At 41.9% G+C, this 24,988-nt stretch overlaps 1 protein-coding gene across 1 annotated transcript in view; it reads right to left on the bottom strand.

The window, feature by feature from the left end:
- The window catches only part of Col4a3 (collagen, type IV, alpha 3), a 135,139-nt gene that overhangs the window by 50,183 nt on the left and 59,968 nt on the right, over nt 1-24,988 (bottom strand). Inside the window, exons 4-24 of the mRNA NM_007734.2 lie at nt 23,255-23,299; nt 22,077-22,121; nt 21,254-21,316; nt 20,570-20,623; nt 19,690-19,716; nt 18,499-18,576; nt 16,861-16,923; nt 16,716-16,751; nt 14,985-15,026; nt 14,654-14,731; nt 11,591-11,653; nt 10,992-11,051; nt 9,631-9,675; nt 8,928-8,981; nt 7,259-7,300; nt 5,272-5,356; nt 4,947-4,982; nt 2,793-2,957; nt 2,116-2,205; nt 1,607-1,702; nt 500-570 (exon numbers count right to left, since the gene is read on the bottom strand). Of these exons, the coding sequence (NP_031760.2) occupies nt 500-570; nt 1,607-1,702; nt 2,116-2,205; nt 2,793-2,957; nt 4,947-4,982; nt 5,272-5,356; nt 7,259-7,300; nt 8,928-8,981; nt 9,631-9,675; nt 10,992-11,051; nt 11,591-11,653; nt 14,654-14,731; nt 14,985-15,026; nt 16,716-16,751; nt 16,861-16,923; nt 18,499-18,576; nt 19,690-19,716; nt 20,570-20,623; nt 21,254-21,316; nt 22,077-22,121; nt 23,255-23,299 (1,338 nt within the window). The remainder of the gene's footprint in view (nt 1-499; nt 571-1,606; nt 1,703-2,115; nt 2,206-2,792; nt 2,958-4,946; nt 4,983-5,271; nt 5,357-7,258; nt 7,301-8,927; nt 8,982-9,630; nt 9,676-10,991; nt 11,052-11,590; nt 11,654-14,653; nt 14,732-14,984; nt 15,027-16,715; nt 16,752-16,860; nt 16,924-18,498; nt 18,577-19,689; nt 19,717-20,569; nt 20,624-21,253; nt 21,317-22,076; nt 22,122-23,254; nt 23,300-24,988) is intronic.

The raw sequence follows: 24,988 nt of genomic DNA, 5'->3' as shown, positions 1-24,988 counted from the left end.
TAACTTTCTAATTCACTATACTATTAGAACTAATAGCAGGATTATATATGATATAGTATAACAGCATGATTAGTAATTTTAATAGCTATATAGAGCTATAAACTACATACCATAAAATTGATCATATATCTATATCTGTATATATATTTACATCTATATATATATCAGTAAACTTCAATGATATTAACCATAATCAGCATGAAAACATCTTCACTGCTCCCCAAATTACCTCTAATTCATCTAATGTCAATTCTTGTTTTCACAGTCAGCCAGGGCAACAATCTAGTTTCTACCTCTGCTACCATTAAAAATGATGTATGGATACATAAATTTACTAATTTGCTCAGTGAATTGGCAAATACCTATGAAGCACCTTTCAACTTCTAAATTAAAGACCTACACTTTGCCACAGACTACAGACTTATGTGTGATGCAGTCACATTTCCAGAGTGCTCAGCTTTCCAAGGTGAAGCTAAAATTTAGAACCATGAAATCTTACTGCAAATCCTGGGAGACCTGCACTTCCTGGGGACCCTGGGTTTCCCTTCAGACCAGGCACACCTCGTCCTCCTGCAAAGCAATTTATTATGTGCTATTGAACAGAGCAGTGCAGTGTATGGAGAAAATATATTTTCTTGTGAGGATGAAAGACAATTTCCACCCTAAAACATCCATGCAGTCAAAATTTGTCAACTGGAACACTTAGGTCCTGGCTTCCTAGCCTCCTCCCATCCTTGTAATTTTAAGGACATATATACTGATTTTTCCTATATATGCTCATTGAAAGAAAATTACACAGAAGATGACGAAAACTGCAAATCCACCATCAGAAAGATAATAGTCACTAAATTCTGGACACTATTTTATATAAACACTATTTTAGAGTCATTCAATATACATGCAAATAAATGTAGATGTATAGATTCACTTCAAAGTCTCTTTGACTATTATCCAGCTAGCCTATCCATTGTGTTTTAGCTAACTGTGGCTTTTAGACTTCTAGGTTGTGTTTCCAACTTTTAGGTATTGTCATCAATGCTAGGCAAGTATCTCTAGATATTTAGCTCTCCAAATGTGCAAGTCTCCTATCTGTCTTAGATATGGAAAGCTAACATGGCTGATGATGTGTTTCTCATGAAAAAGGGCATATAATTCTGAAGAGTACAATAGGCTAGAAGAGACGGCCTAGCAGGCTCTTGAATGTGCCCTTCTGGCTTCCTTAGCACTGTCTCTCTCAGTGCTGCGGACATACATGGCTGCTAATTTTTCATTGCACTGGAATACTGTATATGTCCCCGAGTCTCTCAGATGTGGGACTGGAAGAGCTGTGTCCTTGGCAAGGTCATTTCCTTATTCTATCTGCAAGTCCGTGTAGGACTCTCTTTTCCAGCCCCAGCGGGTAAGAGTCTTGCAAGAATTCAGCTACCCAAATAAACATGGAAACAATAGCAGGCTTATGAGATTTTGGGCGACTTCATGGTAACACACTTCTTCAGAACTCTTTAAATTCATTATGATAGCTAGGCAACCTAATACTCTCTTAAATGTCTCAGTACACTTATTTTCTGTCCTTACAATGCTACCTTTTCATGCAAGTTGTCCATACCTGGGATTCCTTTGATACCATCTAATCCTGGAAATCCTGGGACTCCAGGGGGCCCTGGGAAGCAGTGACACTCGGTGCATGGACTGCCTGGTTCTCCTGCAGTGGGACAGTGCATGTGTTGCTTGCCAGCCATACAGAGTAGTCAGGAAGGGCAGGCACTCCCCACCCACCAGCCGTTATTTAAACAGTTTTGTTGTTGTTGTTGTTGATATTGTGAAACTAATCATTGTTTGCGTCAATTCACAATCTCATATATGATATGCTCTTGTGAGCTGAAACTTTCTGAGAGAGAAAAGTCCAAGAATCTTCATGAAGCATCCACTGTCTCAGTTTTTCCCTATGCAAGTAGGATAGACTCTCACTTTAGGCTTAGCCAGCAATTCACTGCAGGTTAAATGGACTGCCAATTGACAGATAGGTGAATACTTCTAGGTAATTTGTTTGGAAAAGAAGTCATTTTCTGACTGGGGGCTAAATGCTGAGAAGCAGTGATGGGCATGGGCTTTTACCTTTGGGTCCATCAAGTCCTGGAACTCCTGGAGGTCCTGTGTCACCTGGCATTCCATGCTCACCAGGGGAACATTTAAAAACAATGTCACCTAGGAAAAGACACCATCAGAGATCAGGGTTTTTGTTTTTGTTTTGTTTTGTTTGTTGTTTTGTTTTTTCTTTGTTTGTGTGTGTGTATGTGTGTGTGTTTGTGGATTCCTAGGGGGAGGTCTGGGGATGTAGCTCAATGGTTAGAGTGCATGTCTGATTCACACAAGATGCATGAGGTCCTGGATTCAATTATCAACAGTGATAAAACACAAAGCAAACAAACAGTAAAACCCACACCACCACCACCACACATACACAGGTGCGCATGCAGACACCCTCCATTAATTTTTATTTGAGCTTTTCCAAAAAGCACATTTTAAATACACATATAATTTTACATGCATCTCCTCCATCCTTCTGGTGGAAGATGAGCCTTTAGAAGTTTATCTACAACTGAGAAGACACAGGCTGGCCAGCTCTTACAAAGATGCATTGTTGTTTTATGTTCTATTTTCTAGGACTGTACTACAGGCCCATGCTCCTATGCCTGAGTATAGATGAGCTGGATGTAGTTGTTCATTGGAAGTTCTATTGCGCTGCTAACACAGGGAAACAGAAAGCTAACCAGCCCATTTTATATCTTTACCTGGACATCCTGGAGGTCCTGGAGGGCCTGGTGGACCTGGTGAGCCAGGACATCCCAGGGGTCCAGGAGGGCCCACAGTGTCTTTTCCAGGGGGTCCTCTCTCTCCTTTACTCCCTTTCAAGCCTGGCCATCCAATGGGTCCTCTGAGGCCAGGCCTTGACAGTCCTTGGAAGAAAGAGCCATTTGTAAGGTTTTAATTTTTCTTCTGATGAATATGTTTATTTTTCAGTTCAAAATAGAATGATAAATTCTTATTTACAAGAGTTGAAAACTACATAAAAACATATAAATCCAAACCATGTATATCCTTTCTTTCTCGGTGGCCTTGTTATGTTTTATTATATTAAGACAAAGTGTAAAAGCAGTCCCACAAGATGACTTATGTGAGTTATTACAAGGAGCCAAGACTGAGTCTGAGCTGTGATGTAAGCTTTATATACAAGGACTTGTGAAAAGTTCTTGCATGGGTGCTATTCTGTAGATTTATTATTTTAATTCGAGATTAGAGGATGCTTAATTTTGGTGCTCCCAAATGAGAAAGAACAAGTTGTAATTAAAATGTATTCCCACCATGAAAGGATGGGGAAGGCAGGCATATCTGCATACAGATGCTAAGTTAGACGGTATGGACCCAACTCTAAGTCAGCACTGCTTCAATTTTGAACTTCTGCCTCATAAACAGTTAAACTATTAAAAAGAGCGCTATCACTGCCATACCAGCTGAGACTCCAGCTGGGGTTGTTAGTGGAGCCTAAAGCCAAATCCTTCTGATGCTTATCTGCTTCAGAATCTTGTGATTTTCTGTTCACTGTCTTCTTTTATTTATTTTTAATTTTTTATTAGGTATTTTCCTCATTTACATTTCCAATGCTATCCCAAAAGTCCCCCATTCCCTCCCCCCCCGCCCTCTCCCCTACCCACCCACTCCCACTTCTTGGCCCTGGTGTTCCCCTGTACTGAGGCATATAAAGTTTGCACGACCAATGGGCCTCCCTTTCCACTGGTGGCTGGCTAGGCCATCTTCTGATACATATGCAGCTAGAGACACGAGCTCTGGGGGTACTGGTTAGTTCATATTGTTGTTCCACCTATAGGGTTGCAGATCCCTTTAGCTCCTTGGGTACTTTCTCTAGCTTCTCCATTGGGGGCCCTGTGATCCATCCATTAGCTGACTGTGAGCATCCACTTCTGTGTTTGCTAGGTCCGGGCCTAGTCTCACAAGAGACAGCTATATCAGGGTCCTTTCAGCAAAATCTTGCTGGTGTATGCAATGGTGTCATCATTGCATACACTTCACTATCTTCTTAAAGGAGGCTATGCTTTCCTTAGGGGTCTAGAATGGAGAAGGAAGTCTTGAATCTTTATCCAGATGTCTAAAACAATGCTCTGTTGCTCATTCCATCTTTGGGAGATGCCCACCGTTACAGTGTCTATGTGGGTGTATATACATGTGTGTATGTAGTGGGTATATATAGGCACAATACTTATCGATTTCTGTATCTATTACATTTTCTTCCTTTAAAAAGAACATGGCACAGTTACTGGGGATGGGCTCTTAAGAATCCACGTCTAATGCTATTCTTTATCTTCTGGAAGGTAAACATTCAAATGGCTCAGAGACAAAAATGTAAAACTTTACAAAAATAGTACCAGGTATGGTGGCACACACCAATAATCCCAGCACTCAGGAGGCAGAGACAGGTGTATTTTTGAGCTCTGGGACAGTCTGATCTACAGAGTGAGTTCCAGGACATCCAGGGCTACACAGGGAAACTCTTTTTTGAAAAACCAAACCAAATCAAACAACAACAACAACTTTACAGGAAAAGTATAATTTAAGTATCTTTGTACCTTGTATTATATAATGAAAATAATTACTTTCAACCAGTCTACTTGCTGTGACATCAGTGTTCTGTATCTTTGTACCACCTTTGAGGATCAGGGCTCGGCTCATACCCAACAATTATATGCTTGCACTTAAACCATTGAGAGTTACTTCATCAGTTTGTTTCAATACCTGCAACTTTTCCAACGTAGGCCACAAATATAACCAGCAAGAAGCTAGAAACTCTGTTTAGTTTCAATCAATGAAAATTTTTCTTTGATAAGTAACATGAACGTACAAGGACAGTATTCAAAGAAACACAGACATACCAGGACTTCCAGGGACTCCAGGGGGACCACTTGGACCTGGGAACACATCGTATCAGTTAATTGCTTGCAAAATTATAGATGTTCCCCTGTTCACTTTAAAATTCAAAGGCGATATCATTGTAGTTATTATTCAACTTTTTAGGTGTACCACTTACAAAATTCTCATGTAAAATATAAAAATTAGAAACACAAAAAATATCTCCACTGATGTAAAGAAAGACTTCCTCTTCCCTCCTCACCTGGAAACTGTCATAGTTCTGTAAACACTACTCATCATCTTGAAAGAACCATGATGGTAAAGGCTTTAGGAAGAAATATGTCTTACCCTGTGGGCCACGGGCTCCTTTGGGCCCAGGAAGGCCTGGCATTCCTCTCTCTCCCTTTTCCAGGTATGCGTCATAATATTCTGTCTTAAAGGAGAAGGCAAAGAATAAATAGGAAGGAGAGCTATGGGTGGAATGCTCGCCAACTCCACTTACTTCAGTCTTTTTATTTTGGCCGAAAAGAGAATTTCCTTGTTTATCTAAGTTCAAAGGTTTTTATATTAGCAGTTATTCGGAAGTCATTCCCATACCAGTGAATAGATGTATAGACAAAGGTGACCTTTCTGATAGTACCATATAGTTTATGGGCTTTCAGGTAGAAACTATATTTAATTTAATTACATTAAAAAATGGTTTTTTTTTTCTGGTTGAGACTCAAACTCAGGGCCTTATGCCTAAAAAGCACTGGACCACTGAGCTATGTTCTTAGCCCCTAAAAGTATATTTTAAACATGATGTGACTAAACTAACACATTTGTATATTTGTTGACTTAAAAAGCAAAGTAACAAGAACCTTTATTTAATCCTCATTTATCACAAACGTTATCAGTGAAGGCAGGTAGGGTACTTCACCAACGTTATCAGTGACAAGGCCATAATAGTGATCATCATAAATTCTACAATGTTATGTGTGCACTGGTGGGGTATTTGACTCTGCTCTAATTTATGATGTCATAGAAGAAAAGTAGCCATTCAAAATTTCCTAGCAGTTCCATGAAAGCTCTTTTTGGGGAGGGGGTGAGTTGCCTCTGAAATAGAAAGATACAGATTTTTGGGACCCACCTTCATTCAGTTATGTAGAGTGAAGTTATGTAGCTTGGTGAAGGGGGTCTGAGAACTGCCTTTAAAAAAAGACTTATTTTATGTATATGAGTATTTGCTTGCATATATGTATGTGTACCACTCATGTGCCTGATCCTCAGAGGTTTGAAGAGAACATTGGATAACCTGGAACTGGAGTAACCAATGGTTAGGAACCACCATGTTTGTGCTGGGAGACAAACCCAGGTTCTTTGCAAGGATAAGTACTTTTAACTGTTAAGTCATCTCTTCAGCAGACCACTGTGTGTGTGTGTGTGTGTGTGTGTGTGTGTGTGTGTGTGTGTGTTTGTATATGTGTGTGTGTACATGCGAGTGTAGATTCCCAAAGTGTTCAAAGCTTCAGAACCTCTGACACTGGGGTCACAAATGATTATGTTCTGTCCAGTGTGGGTGCTAAGAACTGAACTCTGGTCTCCTGAATGAGCAGTAGACACTCTTAACTTCTGAACCCTCTCTCCAGCCTTGAGAACTACACTTTTAACAAAATGAACCCCATGACATCCTAGGCCATTTTTACAGGCTGTACAACCAGACACAGAAACTCTGCTCAGCACATTGGATATGAGACCAACTGCTTTGGAGAAGTGAGAAGATGTCAGACCTGAGAGCCAGCAGTCACTCTCATCCTTCTTGTGAGTATCATCATACTCATGTCTGCATCGGGCCAGGCAGTGCTCTCTGGGTATGGAGCATGGGTTGTAGGGACTGGTCCTTGACGACCTGCACTAAACCTATGGCTGAGTTCTGGCTGCCTGCTGTGAAAAGTGGGCCATGCAAAGAGAAGGAACAAGCTCTTTAATTCCTCAGTACCCTACCTGCCTTCAGCAGCAGCCTTTTTATTCCACCCTGAGGACACAGGGTCACCTTGGGTAAACTGAGACTAGGCCATATTTTGTTGTTGTTGTTTTGCTTTTTGTTTTGTTTGCTTATTTTTCTTGTTCAGAGTTCAAGACAGACTATTAGTGCATTTTAAGGGCCAAACATAACAAAAACAAAATATTTATCCATTGTCAAATAGGTAAATAATGACCATAACTAATTTTTGCTTTGCCAAGATGTAAATGTAAATCTTTCATATTAATTATAACAGTTAATGAGAAATAGTGACTTAAAATTTGCTCAGAACTTGGAAGAACTTTTGATATCATTATCTCTCGTTACACTTACTGGACCAGGAAATCCTGGGGGGCCAATGTCTCCTTTCCTTCCCTAAATTGAAAGAGAGTTACAGGTGAGTATACAGGATCAGAATAGCATAGGTAAAGAACCAAATGCAAGGTTGCACAGTAAATTACTAGTAAGGTAGTGCTCTTTAGGTGTAATATTCACACCAGATTCCCCGGTTTGTAATTGCCTTGAAATCATCTTCCTGGAGAGCCATCGTCTACGAGTTTTGTCTTTCAAGTCTGGGAAGAAGTGAAAGTTAGCCAGCCTGTTCTACAGCTCTCCTTTAACTGCCACCCATGGTCACATGCCTCCCACGTCCGTCCACATTGTCACACAGATTGTAGTTATAGGGTAGCCAGGCTAGGGTTTCAGTTAAAGCCCAGTGTACCCGACCTCCTTTGTTTCAAGAGGGCAATCCAAAATTCTCCCAGGGATATTATTTAAAGACAAACTTTGAACCTGAACATCTATCTTGGCATATGTGAGTTATTTGTGAACATCTACAGCATATCAGAAGCAGGTGGTATAAACTATACAACTAGTTGACTGTGACTTTTTAGGGACACATGACCCAGATGGATTCCTGTTAAGGATGAGCCTTTTCTGAAAACCCCCTCACAGGGAGCGATTCTGCACTAGAGAGTCCTGAGCCAGCCAACCTTAGGTTCAAATAACAGCTAAGATTTTTTTTTTTTAATTCTCATTATTGTTTTACTTTCCAGCATTTCCACATAAAGAAATGTGATATTTAAAAAGACTACAAAGGTCTGTCACTTCTTTTCAGACTACTATCAATTATCAGCAAAGTAAATTTATATTACTCCATGGGGAAATCTGTTTAACATAACAGTCCCCAAGCTTGCTTTACAAATGCACAGACGTCACCATGGTAACCAGCAATGATAGAGGCAGAGGAAAGGACCCACGAAGAGGAAGCTTTTCCCCAGGACTCTCAGAATGTCTGGTCCCTATCAATAATTCTTGCTTCACATATTTATTGAGTCATTGCCTGAAACTGAGAACATCTCATTTGGTGATCTTCTTGGATTCCTCACCAATTAGTCACAGCTTTTACTCTCAATACTTGGTTAATAAAAACACGGTAAATTTTTTTAAAGCAATATATATGGGCAGGTGAGATGGCTCAGTTGGGTAAAGGGGCTTGCCACCAAGCCTAATTATCCAAGTTTGGTTCCTCAAACCCACATGGTCGAAGAGAGAAGCAACCACCACAAGTTGTCTTCCGACCTCCACAAGTGGACTCTGGTTCGTGTGCCTTCCCGCAATAAATAAACAAAAGTGATATGAAAAGCAACAACAACAAAAAAAATCTACAGGAAACTGAAATTTGCAGGAATGAATCAGACAGCCTGGAAGGGATCGGTGAGGAAGGAGGAGCACCTGCAAAAGCAGGTGATAGGTACCCCTCATAAGACAACCTTCTCGTCTGTGAAGTGGGACTTGCACCTGTTTTCCAGGAGTGACTTTGGGATCAAGTAGGAATATCTGAGCAGCATCCAGCTGGGCAGATGACAAGCTTAGCAATGCCGACAGCTTTCATTATATGTGCAAACCTCAGAAGACAGACTTGAAACTTTTACTCCAACTCAATGTCAACTAACATAGGCACTGCCCAACCAGTTGGGAAAGGCTAAAGGTGGGATGTTACCTTAATGCCAGCTTCACCCCTCAACCCAGGAAAGCCCCTGTTGCCTTTGGCTCCCTGTAGAAAAAGATAAAAAGGACAGCAGACCAGAAGACATGAGTCAGTTGTGTTTGCACTGAAGTATGTGCAGTCGGAACTTATTTAGCTCTTAAATATTTAAAGGTTATTTTCAAAGTCAACATGTAATAGCTGTACAAACATCTGGTATATAATGGATGTTTCCAGATCACACTGGTGGTGATAGATACAACCATACTGTATCTATTAGATTGTGTTCTTGGTGTATTGATCAGGGCAGGGGACTAGCATATCCATCCCTGCAATTGTTTATGATTTCATTACAGAGTTAAAAACCCTCTTAGCTATTTTCAAGTAGACAGTACACCAGTGCTGATTATAGTTGCCTTACTGTGAGACTGTGCCTGGAAGTAAATGTAACATCTGTACTCATAAACTAACCACTTCCTGTCCCTCCAACTAACCACACCTCTCAGCTTGGGGCATTCACACCGTCTCTGAGAGATCAGCTTCTGTGGCCACCATGTCTGAGAAGACCATGCAGTACTGGTCTTGCTGATTTAAGTGAGTTCAGTTTATCTTTCCACAGTGGGTCTATAGAAGCAAGTATAGTTTTTAAAAGCTGAAACTTCCTGATGACTCTCAGCTAACCTTCTTTGGCTATCGCTGCTACCGAGGCATGTCTTACCTCAGTGCCAGGGAAGCCAGGGGCACCATCTTTTCCAGGTTTGCCCTAAAACAAAAACACTTAAATTAACAAACATATCAAATTCAATAGACATAGAAAACATCTATGGTATAGTCTCCTTTAAACACAGGACAAGAAAGCCTTAGGGAGCTCCCTCACTGTTGGATTTTATAAGGTAAGACTTCCAATCATTGAACAGCAATGGGTGTCTTCTACCGAGGAAGGTAGAAGGTGGAAGGCAGGCAGGATCAGTGGTTAGAGTCAAAACGAGGAGAGAGAGAGAGAGAGATAGAGAGAGAGAGAGAGAGAGAGAGAGAGAGGGAGAGAGAGAGAGAGAGAGAGAGGATGTTAATTAAACCTTGAGTGGAGTTTATGTCTATGGGAGCCAGGGAAGCATCAAGCAGAGAGGTAAATAAAGAATTTAGAAAGAAGGAAGCGTTTGAACTGTATTGCTTTAAATGTAATTTCTTAAATCCTAGATAAATATTTAAATATATATGTATCTATATGTATCTAAAACATTGTGGTATCTCAGCAGACATGATTTTTAGATGAAATCCTATGCTATGAACCCTTTCTGATAGGAGTAAAAATCAGGCAGACGGAATCATTTTCCTTGAATATCTCCACTCTACTTTCTCCTCCTGAACGCATGCTTTTTAGAGTTTCTATATGCTATATCTGTGTAAGTTTTGCCAAATGGAGCTGAGCGGCAGAACTGGGCCCCATTTGCCCAGTTCTGTGTTCTGTGTTCTCATCATCCCACTTATAGACAGACTTTCCCCTATTTCCCGTGGGAGTGTTCTGTCTTCACTCTGACTGGTTCTGATGAGCTGTCACTCACAGGAGTTCACTGCCTAGGCAATCAAGGACCTTTCCCCTGTGGCCATAGATATGCTACAGAGCGAGACCAATGAGCAAGCTAGGTCAATCTGATCTTGAATCTCTGCGTACGTGTGTGTGTGTGTGTGTGTGTGTGTGTGTGTGTGTGTTGTGCGCACGGGATCATGATTGTAATTTTTTTCTTAAATGTCATTAGCCTAAAGTTGGCTGACGTTCTACCTCATTCCTCCCCCCTTTCACTGACGAGCATCATTTGCTCGTGTCCAGAGAAGATCAGAAGAAAGCTGAAGAGAGTCCTGCCCCAAGTTTCAGTTTCTGAAGTCCCTGGAGCCTGTTTTAGTCTTTCCAGATTAAAAAATAAATTGCACCTACCAAAACTTAAATGCATTAAAACAAACAAACAAACAAACAAACAAACAAACAGTCCCACAGCTAGTTGGAACACCTTACTCTGTAACCCAAAGAGCCCCAAGCTCTGCCTTTCCTGGGCTGCACACGCTGCTGAATTGCCACCTTACCCGAGGACCAGGCTCTCCAGGCGCACCCTTTTCTGATCCATAGGAGTCTCCAGGTGGCCCCTGTATAATTAGAGTTATGAAATGCTTTAGAAATGACTAATTTTTAAATTGATTAAGAATATGTCCCTTCTATTGGCCATATTTAAAACTAAATAATCTAAAAGAGAAATTTATTATAAGAATTACTTTAAAATGGATATTCAAAAGCCAGTGCGATAGGTAGGTCACACATACAAAATAGTGCAGAGGTTTCACCTAGAATTGGCTGCAAAATAGTTCTATAACATTCCTGGGCTTTGTGTTTTAGTGAATATCAATATTTAAAGGTGGAACATTCATTAAAATAAAGACGAGGATTGACCTAGCTGAACTCAGTGTGTTATTGATAAAGAATAAGGCATGCAGGTGGAAGAGGTGTGGTCAGAAGGGCGGGGACATGGTCAGAGGAGGGGCAGGAGTGGAGAGGGAAGTCATGGGTGGATATAACCAAGATACAATGTAGCCATGTATGAAATTGTCAAAGAATAACAATATCCTTAACATATGAAATAAAGTTCTGTTTTATGTCTCATGGGAACAAAAGGACGGAAATGACCTACCGAGGGTCCAGGAGGTCCGGGTTCACCCCTCTCTCCCTCATCTCCTTTCTCTCCCTTGAAGTCCTGCCATAAATACAGTTCAAGGCCGTTATCACAAACCAACCAAGTAAGATGAGACCAGTCCCATTTAGAAATACCTTCTGTCCAGTGAAATGAGGCCTGAAAACCAGCACTGGGCCTCATGACAACAGCCCAGTGGTTCTTCTTGTTTCCCATCATTCTGATTTTTATACATGATCTCACATTAATACTGTTGTACCCTTTAACCGAAGAAGTATCCTTTATGTATCCCCTATAGGAATCTACTTTGTCAGTTACTGTCACATCTGCCAGCCAATAAAGGTGTTAGGCCAGTGTTCTTCTAAACCCTGCCCCTAATCATCCGCTAGGGTAAATTGAAATGGATAACACAGGAAAAACCAAACATCATCTGGTATTTGTTAGAGCTCAGACTTCTAAACTTTATAAGGTCAGGATGTAGTTATGACTAGTTTTGATTTTCAAACATTTTCATCACCTTTGGGGAAGCTGTGCTATATATATATATATATATATATATATATATATATATATATATATATATATATATATATATAGCTGTGCGATATCCTTAATTAAAATGTGGTTTTGTGCTTGTGAGGTAGCTCTGGAGAGGCCCTGGGCCCTGGATCTGATCCCTGGCACCAGCACCCCCATCCCAAAGATCAGACAAGTATTCTTTCCATATGTAGTCAACCCTTAGACAACAGTACTAGTCTGGGAACTAACCTTAAATCCACCCCTTATGGAATGAAAAAGATCAAGAATATTCAAATAATCTACTTGATAGCCTGTTTCCTGTCTTTCAAGGGCAGAGTTGCTGTTGGTTGCTTTTCTGTGTACCTTCTGTGGTGTCACTGGTGCCAAAAGTGTACAAGATGATGTTCAAAGAATGTCACTGAGTATTTGAAGCACTCCAAAAGGCAGCTTCTTAATCTATGCATCTTGGGGGAGCAGGGAAGACATTTGATCCCTTGGGAAAGAAACTGTTATGTGAGTTGGATCTCTATACCTGTGTGTATATGTTTTTAACAATAAAGCGTGGGCTGGGAATGCAAAAAAAAAAAGTATCCCAGTGGTAAAATTACATAATATTTATTTACATTATTATTATATTTATTTACCTACTGAACCAACTTTCTATTACAGAACATTCATTTCTATTATAGCACATTCATGTCTAACACATTAAAATTGCTTTTATTGGAATAACACTTTCTTGTTCGGATGCTGTCATGATGACTTGACGCAGGTGCATGTGAGTCATTATTCCACTTAGTTGGTCACCTTCTACCTCCCCCAGTATCTGTATCCTTTTGAGGACACTAGTTTTTCCAACTCATTTTCCCACCAGGTCAAGTATTTAAGATATAGATTTTGTAAACATAAAAAGTATCATTTTTTTTAAAGATCTATTTTATTTGTATGAGTACACTGTAGCTGTCTTCAGACACACCAGAAGAGAGCATCAATCAGATCTCATTACAGATGGTTGTGAGCCACCATGTGGTTGCTGGGAATTGAACTCAGGACCTCTGGAAGAGAAGCCTGCACTCTTAGCCACTGAGCCATCTCTCCAGCCCAAAAGTATCAATTTTAAAATAATGATAGTTTAGATCTCATTAATTTACTTTACACTAATGGTCTCCGAAGAATTAAATTATTTTCTTCAGACCATTTGTTCCAGTTTTCAATTTGAATTTTTTTTCATATTACATCCCACCATGTTTTCTCTGAACTCCCTTTAGTTTTATTCTGGTCATTTAGACTATGTACAGTTGGATGGTGGTTATAGGGCTTCTTCTTAGTAGAAAGATAATATTCTAAGATTGGCAGAGGTGGTGGTTGTCCAACTAAGTGAACATTGAAAAGCCACCCAGTTGATCATAAATGAAGAAATATTATGGCCTATATATCATTCTACAAAAATTGTTAAAGACTAGTTATAATTAAAACCCATGGGGTATACTTTTTAAAAAGCATATTTTATATTTAAATCATGTCTCAACTAAATTATTATCCGAAGCAATTAAGTATAATTTTCAAAGAGGGGAGTTTGAGCTTCTCCATTAATTCAATACTATTTGAATTCTTTCCTTCCCCTTCCAGACTTTCCAAGTACAGGCTGGTGTGGTACTGTGTACTCATTTCCTAAGCACTCAGTTCAGCTCCATATCCTGGTCCTCCTAGCCATCCCAGTACAGGAACAAAAAGCAATCCATGTCCAAAAGGACATGGAGTAGTGTTCTTAGTGAAGACTAGGTGAGGTTACAGTGGCCATGCAAAGGGTCCCATTAGATTGTAGTGCTCCTCTACTCTGCCTGTGGGTCACTGCCATCCTATTGGATCAGAGCCACACATACTGTGTAAGGGACAATGAGAGACCACCCCACCTAGAGATCCATCCCTTCTGCAGAGACCAAACCCAGACACTATTGTGGATGCCAAGAAGCACTTGCTGACAGGAGCCTAGTATGGCTGTCCCCTGAGAGGCCCTGACAGAGACTGACCAATACAGATGTGGATGCTTGCAGCCAACTATCAGTCTGAATGCAGGGACCCCATTGGAAGAGTTAGGGGAAGGACTGAAGGAGCTGAAGGGGATCGCAACCCCATAGGAAGACCAACAATATCAACCAACCAGACCCCCCCCCCCCCAGAGCTCCCAGGGACTAAACCACCAACCAAAGAGTACACACGGCATGACCCATGGTTTTAGCCACATATATAACAGAAGATGGGAGGGGAGGCCCTTGGTTCTGTGGAGGCTCGATACTCCCGCTTAGGGTGATGCTAGAGTCATAAAGTAGGAGTGAGTGGGTGGGTGGGGAAGTACCCTCATAGAGGCAGAGGGAGGGGGGATCGGGTGGGGGATTTGCAGAGGGGAAACCGGGAAGGGGGACAGCATTTGAAATGTAAATAAATAAAATAACCAATAAAAAATTTGAAAAAAAAAAGAAAGGTTCAACTAGACGTCTTTCCAGAAACAAAGGCACAATCACAGTCACAGAACTACAACCTTACCGATTTGTTGTATGGCTGGGTGAGTGTAAAAATCACTGTTCCTGGTGGCCCAGGAGGTCCTGTTAATCCTTTCATACCCTAAAGACATGCATAGCAGAGAATGAGAGATACCAGGAATCCTACCCAGCATCACCCCCAGCATCATCCCCAGCATCATCAGCTCCACTCTCTCAAAGGTCTGTTTTCTCTTCTGCCCCATACACGGTAAAACAGCAAATGAAAGTGCTCATTCCAACATGGCCAGTGAATGAGCCAGAGGCAAATGCACTGGGTGGGGGTGGGGAGCTCACACTTTCTGACCCACTCACACATACTGCCGTGTGTCCATTACCCTTTCTCCTTTTTGTCCTATCACGCTATCGCCCATGTGGCCCTGAAAGAAAACATGAGATGCTATTGTTAGGTCTCAGGAAGCGAAGCTGTACTACAGAAGGATCTCTGGAAGTTAGACAGAAGCCAGAATCTCTCAGATACGTGTGAAATGTCTCCCAAAGGAGTCATTTCCCCAGAAGGGGACATATGGCTCCACTGACATGCAGCACTGGTTTCCTATTAGAGCCATCCCTCAGGCTCCCTCAGTCCCTTCTCATAAGTGCTTACTATTTCCAGCCCCCCACAATAGCCCTGGCCCTGCTCACCGCCCAAGGCTTTCCTCTTCCCAGATACCTGTTTGTTCTCTCTATAAAGACAAAGTGTACTGTGTCTTCCTCCTTTCCTCCCTCCCTCCCTTCCTCCCAGCTATCTCTTGCTATCTTCTTTCTTCTTTTTCTTTCTCTTTCTCTCTCTCTTTCTTTCTTTCTTGCTTTTTTTTTGTTTTGTTTTTGTTTTTGTTTTTGTTTTTTTTTCAAGACAGGATTTCTCTGTGTAGCCCTGGCTGTCTTGGAACTCACTCTGTAGACCAGGCTGGACTTGAACTCAGAAATCTACCTGCCTCTGCCTCCCAAGTGTTGGGATTAAAGGCATGTGCCACCACTGCCTGGCAATCTTACTGTGTCCACTATTCTCTCCAGAGCTCTCTGGTTTGCTATCTTTTTTTTCTCCACTCTGGGCTATTTCAGATGCCTCTGGATATTTTGTTTCTGTTATGCAAAAGAAACGCTCCCCCCCTGCACACAACCACTATGCTTAAAAAATATGAATAATTGGAGCTCATTAAAGTTCCAGTCCTTGTAAGGGAAGTCTTGTAGTTTCGTCTTAGTTTTGACATCATAAAGTTATCTTACTATTTTTACAGAAAGGCGATGTGTTTCTTTCAAAAGTGGTGGTTTTGAGGTACAGGAAACTGGAGACTTACTGAGGATAACAGATGACAGAGGTGTTGGGGATGAGGAGTGGAAGCCAGCCCAGAGAGAAGTTTCCCAACTAAGCCATTGTCTGCTTTTGATCTTATTGGCTGGCTACTTCCTGGTGAGCCTTAGCTTCCTAGCTACCTAACTTCCTGTGCTGCTTCACTTCCTGATGCCCTAATTTGTCATGCTAAAAATAAGCAAGATGAGTAATTGAATGTCAAAATTCTGAAATTAACATCAGAAAAGCTAAGTATGGAATACAAGGGAGGGACAGAGAGACTGCTTGTGTGCATCTGATGATGAAGTAATAACCGTGAAAGCCCACTGGGAAGTTTACATCAGGTCAGTAATATTAGTAAGGAACACTGTGCTTAGTAATAGTTCCTTGGCCAGGTGAGGCTCCACTCAATATTTTTTATCCTGAAACAACAGCTTGAATTTTGAGTAGAAACACCTGAAGCATTCAGATTAAAGATTACAAGGAAGTCAACGTTCATCTAGTCACGTAGATTGCATGGATCTTGCAAAGCAGCCCATTGCAAGAATTGGGATAAAGCAGGGTTACCAGAATTGGAAACCCATGCTTTAGAAACTCTTGCTGTCTTCTATTGTTTTGAGTCAGGGATTAAGTTACTGCTGGTCCTGTCCCCTTTCCTGTGGGTGCTCCTGTTTTCCCAAGGAGGTACTCACTGTGCTCTGCTCAAAGAAGTAAGCTAGACTTTTTGGACTGGCTAGGGTGCTCTGACTGTTACAAATTAGGAAGTTAGACTTACTTTGGGTCCTCTGGGTCCCATTGCTCCTGGTAAACCCTAGAAAAAGCAATAAATAAAAGTTACAGCAGGACTCTCAGCTAACCAGAGAATGCTCAAAACCATCTGCTATCACCAATGTGCGTAACAGCCTTGACTTCATACTCACAAAAAATCCCGGAGGTCCTGGTGGACCGGCAGGCCCTGGAAAACCTGGGAGTCCCGGAAAACCCTTGAAGTTACAAAAGAAAGAGAAAGAGTGAATTTAACGTACTTGTCAATTAATGCCAAAGTTAGACACAGTGATGTATTAAGGAAATCACAAGAGCAAATTGCCTCCCCTCTAAGTGACTGCAAACGACTACAGTATGTTCCAAACATACTGCTATCAGATACAGATGCCTGGGACATCTGATGCTACTGCATACAGGGGCATGGCCAGTAATTCTTCTTTATTGGGACAATTTTCAGGGATTTTTCTCTCTTTCTCCTCCCTGTCTTTCCCTCCCTTTCTGTATTGGACAGTTGTGTTTCTTTAGAGCTGTCCCCTCCTGCAGTTCTCTTGCCTAGTTTTCCTTCTACCTATATGACCCACTTCTTTCTGCCTCCTATCTCTGTGCCTGACCCTCTCAGAAGGATGCTCTCTCTGCTGGACCAGTGTCTCAGCTAACTGACTATGCCACGGTAGCCCTAGGCTTCCTCTCAGTCTACCCAAAGGTTTTTCTTCCAGGTTGATATTTCTATCCCCCTTCGCTGCATTATTTTTCTCAGCATTTGCTACTATACCTAGAAATAACCCTGTCATATAACTAGCATTTAAGAAACCTTTCTTACATAAATACATCGTGCTGTCTTCAGCGCTGCCCAGTAAATAGCTTACAGAAGTTGTGACAGGAGACCCCTATGTTTCTGGGTCACCACTCTCGTTTCTGCATGATTGATTCCTAAGCAAAGGATCAAGACCCATCCCTTTCCATGCCGCTCAGAAGCCTATCCCAGCCCCTGGCCACATTCCTACGACTGTTCTGCCCCTAGCCAGACGTCACAGTTTACCATCAGTTAGCCTAGGTCACCATATGAGTACATCCATAGGTCCAACTCCAACTCTGATTCACTGAGGCAAATATACAGTCTTTTCTCCGAGATCTCCACCATTAACTCTGAACTAAGTTAAGTTACCTCTGGTTAATCAGCCTGAAAATTTGCAATTAGAGAGTTTATCTACCCAAGGGGCCTTCTGAATCACAAAATATACACAACCCCCAAAAAGCTGTGTCTCGCTGAATCTATGATGGAATACCTCCAGGACAGCTACAGATGAGCTAGTGAAGCAAACTGGTTAGTGTTCAAGAGGAGGGAAGCTACGCTTCAATAAAGCTCTTTAAAATAATGTGTAAATATTGAAACCAGGGTGTTCTTTAACACTCCAGTTTTAAGTGGTAGTTGATGTATGGTGTATGCCCACCCATGGTTTCAGTGAGTACAGAACAAGTAGAACTCTTTTCTGAGGATTCTTAGGTTTAGGAGCTGAGTGACAGAGACTTCCAAAGAAGTTAAAACACACACATAATGTCATTTTTGCATAACAACATGTTCCTTCTCCTAATGAGGTCAATGTTAGAATAACACCCAAGGGGGAAAGACTGTGGATTGGGAGAGAAGAGAGAAAAACAGGCAGGCAGGTAAGAGGGAGGAAGGGAAGAAAGGAGAGGGGATGGGAGGGAGGGAGGGAGGGAGGGAGGGAGGGAGGGGTAATCTGAGGATGAAGATGAAGATGACTGACCACTCCTTTTGAGTACAACAGTACCTGGAAGCCTGGAACCCCTGGAGGCCCAGGGTCACCTTTTCCATTGAATCCCCTGTCTTCTCCTTGAGCAGGCTCACCCTTAATAGCAGAGACAGTAATCAACACCAATCAACATTATATTTTCAACCCCTCCCCCGTAAACACTTATTGAAGGTTAAACTTCCTCAAAGATGAGAGGGTTTGGGAGGTATGAACTTGGAGAAGTGTTTTAAAAAATGCACTTTGAAGAATTAAAAAAAACTTTAAAAATGTATAAATGATGCATAACGAGTTTCATTATTATGTTTATGTGCTTGTATATATAATGCAGATAAAACTCATCTTTACTTCTCACTACTCCTGTCCCCCTCTCACCTCTGCCACTGATTAAATCTCCCCCATAGCTTACTTTCATGTCTTTCTCTTCTTTTCCCTTTGTGTGTGTGTGAGTGTGTGTGTGTGTGTGTGTGTGTGTGTGTGTGTGTGTGTGTGTGTGTGGTGAGCCGGTGAATGTAATTAAGGTTTCTTAGAGGACCATGACTGAATGCTGTTTATAGAAGCATGAGCTACTACTACTGAGGAAAATGCCTCTCCTTCCTCAGCCACCGTTAGCAGCTTGCAGATTCTTAGGTAGGGGTGGGACATCACAAGCCCCTTCTCCATCGTTTGTACTAATTTTTACAACTAACAATTTATTAGGAATAATAAAGCATTTCCCGCTGGGCAGTGGTGGCACACGCTTTAATCCCAGCACTCAGGAGGCAGAGCCAGGCAGATCTCTGAGTTCTAGGCCAGCCTGGTCTACAGAGTGAATTCCAGGACAGCCAGGGCTACACAGAGAAACCCTGTCTCAAAAAAACAAAACAAAACAAAACCAAAACAACAACAACAACAACAACAACAAAGCATTTCCCAAGACACCCAAATTGGTAGCAATTCTTGACCTAGAACATGGAGTCTGGAACATGAGAATAATTCCCTTCCCCTAGACCCCCCTTCCTTAAAAGATGACATAATTGGCCCTCAGACCTATCTATGACAACAGCCAGAGGAGAAAGTGCTGTGTTTTAATTTCTGTGGCATCTGAATTACTATACCAACGACCTGGTTTATGATGTCTGTTTGTAATGTTTATATTTCATGAATTAATTGGAGTCCTTTTTATATGTGTGGTTAGAGACCTTCCATCACAGTAGTTGAAAAAGGACTCACCTTTTGTCCTTTCAAGCCATCAGGACCCTAGGAAAGAGGCAACATATCAGCCATTAGAGGTTGAACAATCCATATACTTGACCTTGTTTCTACTCTGTTTCCTGGCCCCATAATATTCTTGTGAGTCACTTTTAAGATGCTCCAGTCTGCACATCCGAGCATTCCAATGGTTTCTTCATCATCTCTGCCTTCATCCAAAACAACCAGTCTCTCTCTCATCCTGCCTGCAAGTTTGCATCCTATTCTCCCACCCATTCCTCACTTCCAGATAGGCCTCCCTGTTCTTTCCTGCCATGGAAACATTGCTTTCCAAGGTCAGCAATGACTTCATGATGCCAAGACCAAGACACCATTCCTTGTGTTATTAGACTTTCTTGGCAGCATCGGGCTGTCCCATTCTTCACTGAAGTACATCTTCCTCAGGAGTTCCACACCACACTCTTTCTGGTTTTCTCTCTGCCATTGGGGCTTTTTCTCCTTTTTCTGTTCATTCCCCTTGACTTAGAAGTTGCCTGCTGGAGTAAAGTCTGACATCTAAATCCCTGTTCTCTTTGCTCTCACTCTGAAGTGCTAGAATCTTGACCTCATGTCCTCTCCTCCAGCCGGCATGCTTACTCTACATCTTTATGTGAAAAGATCAAATGTAAAACAAAATCTTCATTTCTAAATTTGATCTTATAATTCATTTCCTCTTCCTTCCTCTCTCTCTCTCTCTCTCTCTCTCTCTCTCTCTCTCTCTCTCTCTTTCTTTGTTTTTCTTCGGTGTCTGATAAAATTTCAGCCTTTCCAATATCCTGAGAGGCATGTTCATAGCACATGGAATGGACTACTTTCATTCGTAATCTACGTCTGTGATATGGAGTTAGAGATGCAGACTTACTGGGAGCCCTGCATAGCCTGGTGTGCCGGGAAAGCCCGGGAATCCTTGTTCACCCTAGAAGACATGAGAAGTTTGTCAGCACTCTTAGTTGTGCTAGAATGGCTCATGACAATCCCAGTGTCTTCCCCCAACCCTGTAGTGACAAATCTAGGCAAACCAATTCAAATTCCTGATGGCTACTGATCACAGAAGGCAGAGGGCCAGAAACCCGTTATCTTAATTGCGAATAAGATCAGGGTCTACTGCTTCTCAAATTGTGCATAAACGGCAGCCTAATTGCGCCAAGAACTTTTTAATTGCTGCTTCTTGGAGCTTTAGTAATTCATTCACTTGTCCCACTGTTCTAGGGGAGAGGAGGGCTCAGTTAGGACAAAAAAAGTGGGGAGTGGGCCCTGCAATCTCAGACTTTCCTTTCCAGACACCAACTTTGTACTCAATGCTTTAGTCTCTGATTTTGATATCTACAACCTCTGATGCAAGTAGTTGAGAGTCTGTGGGAGCTGACTGGAAAACTCCCTTAAAAGGATATGGAAGGAGAAAGGAAGTAATTTCTACTCAAAACCATGCCGTGGATCCTGACTAAATGAATGTTCCCGGAAAGTCGACTTCCATTTCAGTCTGGTTTCACCTTGACTTAGTCATTCAGCAACACTCTCATTGGCCATCTGTGCAAGCAGGACATACCTTAGATCCGTTGCATCCTGGTAAACCAGCCAGCCCACGAGGCCCAGGGTGGCCTGGGAGGCCCTAGAAAAAGAGCAAGACTCACTGACAAAGACAGAGGCAGCATCACAAGGCTCAGGATCTGGCAAAAACATCAGGACTCAAGGGAAATGATGGATGATTTGAAAAAGCCATTAGCTAGAAATGGTGGCCTAAATGCTCACATAACAAGTTTAAATGGTAGATTTTTAGATATAGTTTAAATAAAACACATTAGCTAGGAGAAAGATTGTTGGATAAGGTGTGGGTATTTTAGATAAAACAAAAATATAGAAAACAGAAAATGGAATTGTGGGACATGTTCCTCTGAGCAAGAGATTGGCGGGTGGGATGGGGGAAGATAGACACAGAGGTTAGATGCGTTGCTTGTTCTTTAATCTATTGCTTCAACTCAGTTCTGCTCATATATCATACAGAGCCACACTCTGCCATGGCCAGTCCTGGAGTGTAGCTTCTTCTTGTAAAGAGTGTATCAAAACTGGTTCCTTGGGTGAGTATCTTAATGTCTTTATTACATAAGCATGAGTGAGAGTACACATACATATTACACACTTATACACATTACACCCATATACATATACACAATACACATATACATATACATACAATTACACACACATACTCATATGCATACATAAAGACAAACATGCACACATAGAAATATGCAAACACACAGACACACAGACAGAAACACAGACACATGCACACACACACACACACACAGACACACACACACACACACACACACACACACACAGACACACATACACTTCTCATTACTTACTGGAAGTCCAGGAGGACCTGCAAACCCTGGTAATCCAGTTATTCCCTAAATATAAGCAAAATAAGAAGGGGATGGCGAGAAAAACAATTAAAATAATCATCCTATAAACATAAAATTATTTGTCATGTCAGTGATCATTTGTTTGCAAGTATGGACTGAGTATATAAAACCGGTTAGGAAAACAAACAAAACAGGCTTGACAAATCTTTGTAGAACTTGCTTTTACACAACTTTTAAAGTTTTTATTTTATTTTGTGAGAGTCAGCCTTGCTATGTATATTGCCTAGACTGGCTCAAATGCACTGCATACATATCCTAGGCTGGCTTGGAGCTTATGGCTTTTGTGCCCCTGCTTTCCACTTCTAGAACTGGGGAGTGTGTGTGTGTGTGTCTGTATGATGTATCTGTGTGTGTGTGTGTGCATATGTGTGCTGTTTGACATGCATGCCACAGTATACTTGTGGAGGTCAGAGAACAACTTTTTGGAAGTTTGTTCTATTTCTTCACCTTGTTGAAGCAGGGCATCTCTTGATATTTCTGCCATGCAGCACACTCCAAGCTACCAGCACATCTCACCCCCCTTTCTAATATATATATCCATATATCTCCTAATATATAAATATTAGGTTCCTAGTATTGCACTCAGGTAATCAGACTAGCATCTCAAGCACTTTACCCTGTGGGAAGTTTTTCTTTATAAAACCTTTAAAAAGGGGATTGCTTTGGTTGTGAGAGATTCTTTATTATTTGTTCTTTCAGACAAGGTCTCACTCTATAGCCCAGGCTAGACAGCCCACCTTTGAGCTTATAGCAATTCTCCTGCCTCAGCCTCTTGAGTGCTAAGGTTGCAGGAGTGAGTCACCACACCTGCTGCATTGTCACTGCATTGTTGGGATGCTACCAGTGCGACTGGCATACTTACGTCACTTCTTAAGTACCCCCACGCCGATGAGGATCAGCACCCTCCTCTCCCTACAGTTCTCATGCACCTTTCCCCCATCCATTCACATCTGTCTCTAAGGTAGCGAGCATTATTGTGGCCACAGCCAGTGGGTTGGCATCCCTGTTCTCAGACTCTATCTGTGGAGCAGACACGAGGCACCTGATGTTTGAATGGTGTTTACCGTTAGAAGAAGAGCACTCAGCCAACAATTGGAATGGATGGGTTGAATACTTACCCTGATGCCTTTGGGGCCAGTGAGTCCCGGAAGTCCTGGGGAGCCCTAGATCCAAGTGCAAAGAGGAAAAGTCAGTACCGCAAAAACCATTTGGACTTTGTCTAATCTCCACGCGGAACAGCTTTGCTATCGTGGTTATTTTGGTGTCGATAAAGTTTGATGATCGCTGGCTGCTTCTAATCAAGGGACAAACAAAACTGCATGGAAAACTTTGCTACTCAAAGTGGGATCAGGAACCAGTGAGCAGTGCCTTCCGCATCAACCTGGGAGCTTGCTGCAAGTAAGAAAGTCTCAAACAGTCCCACCCGTTATCCTCCTCCCAGGCATACTGATTCACAAGCTACGTTTTAACAGGATTCTGTTGGGGTTCTCCTGCACTGGAAAAGTGCTGTGAGCCTGTAAAAGACCCACGTTTGCCAAGCAGCTGCTGAGTTCTGATAAGGAAGAATACCAGAGTTACGATAGCAAAGGAGACTGGAGATCCTGTGCCGCAGAGGCACTTCATAACGAGATGTGCCAGGCACATAAGAGTAAATAACTAACAGTGAGGACTGCGTGCACCAGAGACGATACTGCTTCCAGCACGTAGTGAATCTTGGGTTGAGGCCCCCTTTTATAGCAAATAACCTTAAATGGAGAATATTTTAACTAAGCTGCTTGTTGTGAAAGCGCCATTGTTCAGGAGCTATTTTTGTCGTCATTGCAGTTTCAGGTTTTTCTTTTCTCTTCTTTTCTTTTCTTTTCTTTTCTTTTCTTTTCTTTTCTTTTCTTTTCTTTTCTTTTCTTTTCTTTTCTTTTCTCTTCTCTTCTCTCCTCTCCTCTCCTCTCCTCTCCTCTCCTCTCCTCTCCTCTCCTCTCCTCTCCTCTCCTCTTCTTTTTTCTTTTCTTTTCTTTTTCCTTTCCTTTTCCTTTCCTCTTTCCTTTTCCCTCTTTTCTTTCCTTTCCTCTTTTCTTTCCTTTCCTCTTTTCTTTCCTCTCCTCCTCTTTCCTCTCCTCTTTCCTCTCCTCCTCTTTCCTCTCCTCCTCTTTCCTCTCCTCTCCTCTTTCCTCTCCTCTCCTCTCCTCTTTCCTCTCCTCTCCTCTCCTCTCCTCTCCTCTCCTCTCCTCTCCTCTCCTCTTCTTTTCTTTTCTTTTCAAAAGGCTGTTACAGAGTCTTCTGAGATTGGACTGTCAGGGCCAAAGTGAGCCATTCCCTTCTGAGGTGGAATTCCTGGGTGCAAGATCATGTCTTCCCCCTCCTCCCGTCCCCCGATGGGAGCTGTTTTGTGTTATGCAGAGGGCAGACAAGAAGACAGGGTTTCAGGATTTACTTCCCAGTTGTAAATCTTCTCATGCAGAAAATATCACGTAGAACGGAAGCTTAGAAATCTGAAAAATATTTTGTCAAGTTTTGAATGGTTTCTGTGTCAGATACTCCTTTGGAGCTGTATCCATAAGCTCTGCTTGAAAATAAGATTTCATGACATAACAGGTGTTTTCTGCGTTGGTTTTATGGGATATTTGCACATCATGCAATCCACATGAAGCACTACGGTGATGACAATTACCATTGCAACTGAGGAATTTAGGAATTCCTAAATTCCTAAAGAGTATTCCTAAAGAGGCACTGAGGGCAAGCGAGCAGAGTAAAGTATAGAAAATAATATGGAAGAGGAGTCCTTGCTGGGCTTTGGTGGTGCACACCTTTAGTCCTAGCACTCTGGAGGCAGGCAGATCTCTGTGAGTTCAAGGCCA

Source organism: Mus musculus, chromosome 1 (genome assembly GCF_000001635.26).
Source record: "Mus musculus strain C57BL/6J chromosome 1, GRCm38.p6 C57BL/6J".
Classification (NCBI taxonomy): Eukaryota; Metazoa; Chordata; class Mammalia; order Rodentia; family Muridae; genus Mus; species Mus musculus.
The sequence above is the reverse complement of the archived record's forward strand: the minus strand, read 5'-3'. Positions and strand labels throughout refer to the sequence as shown.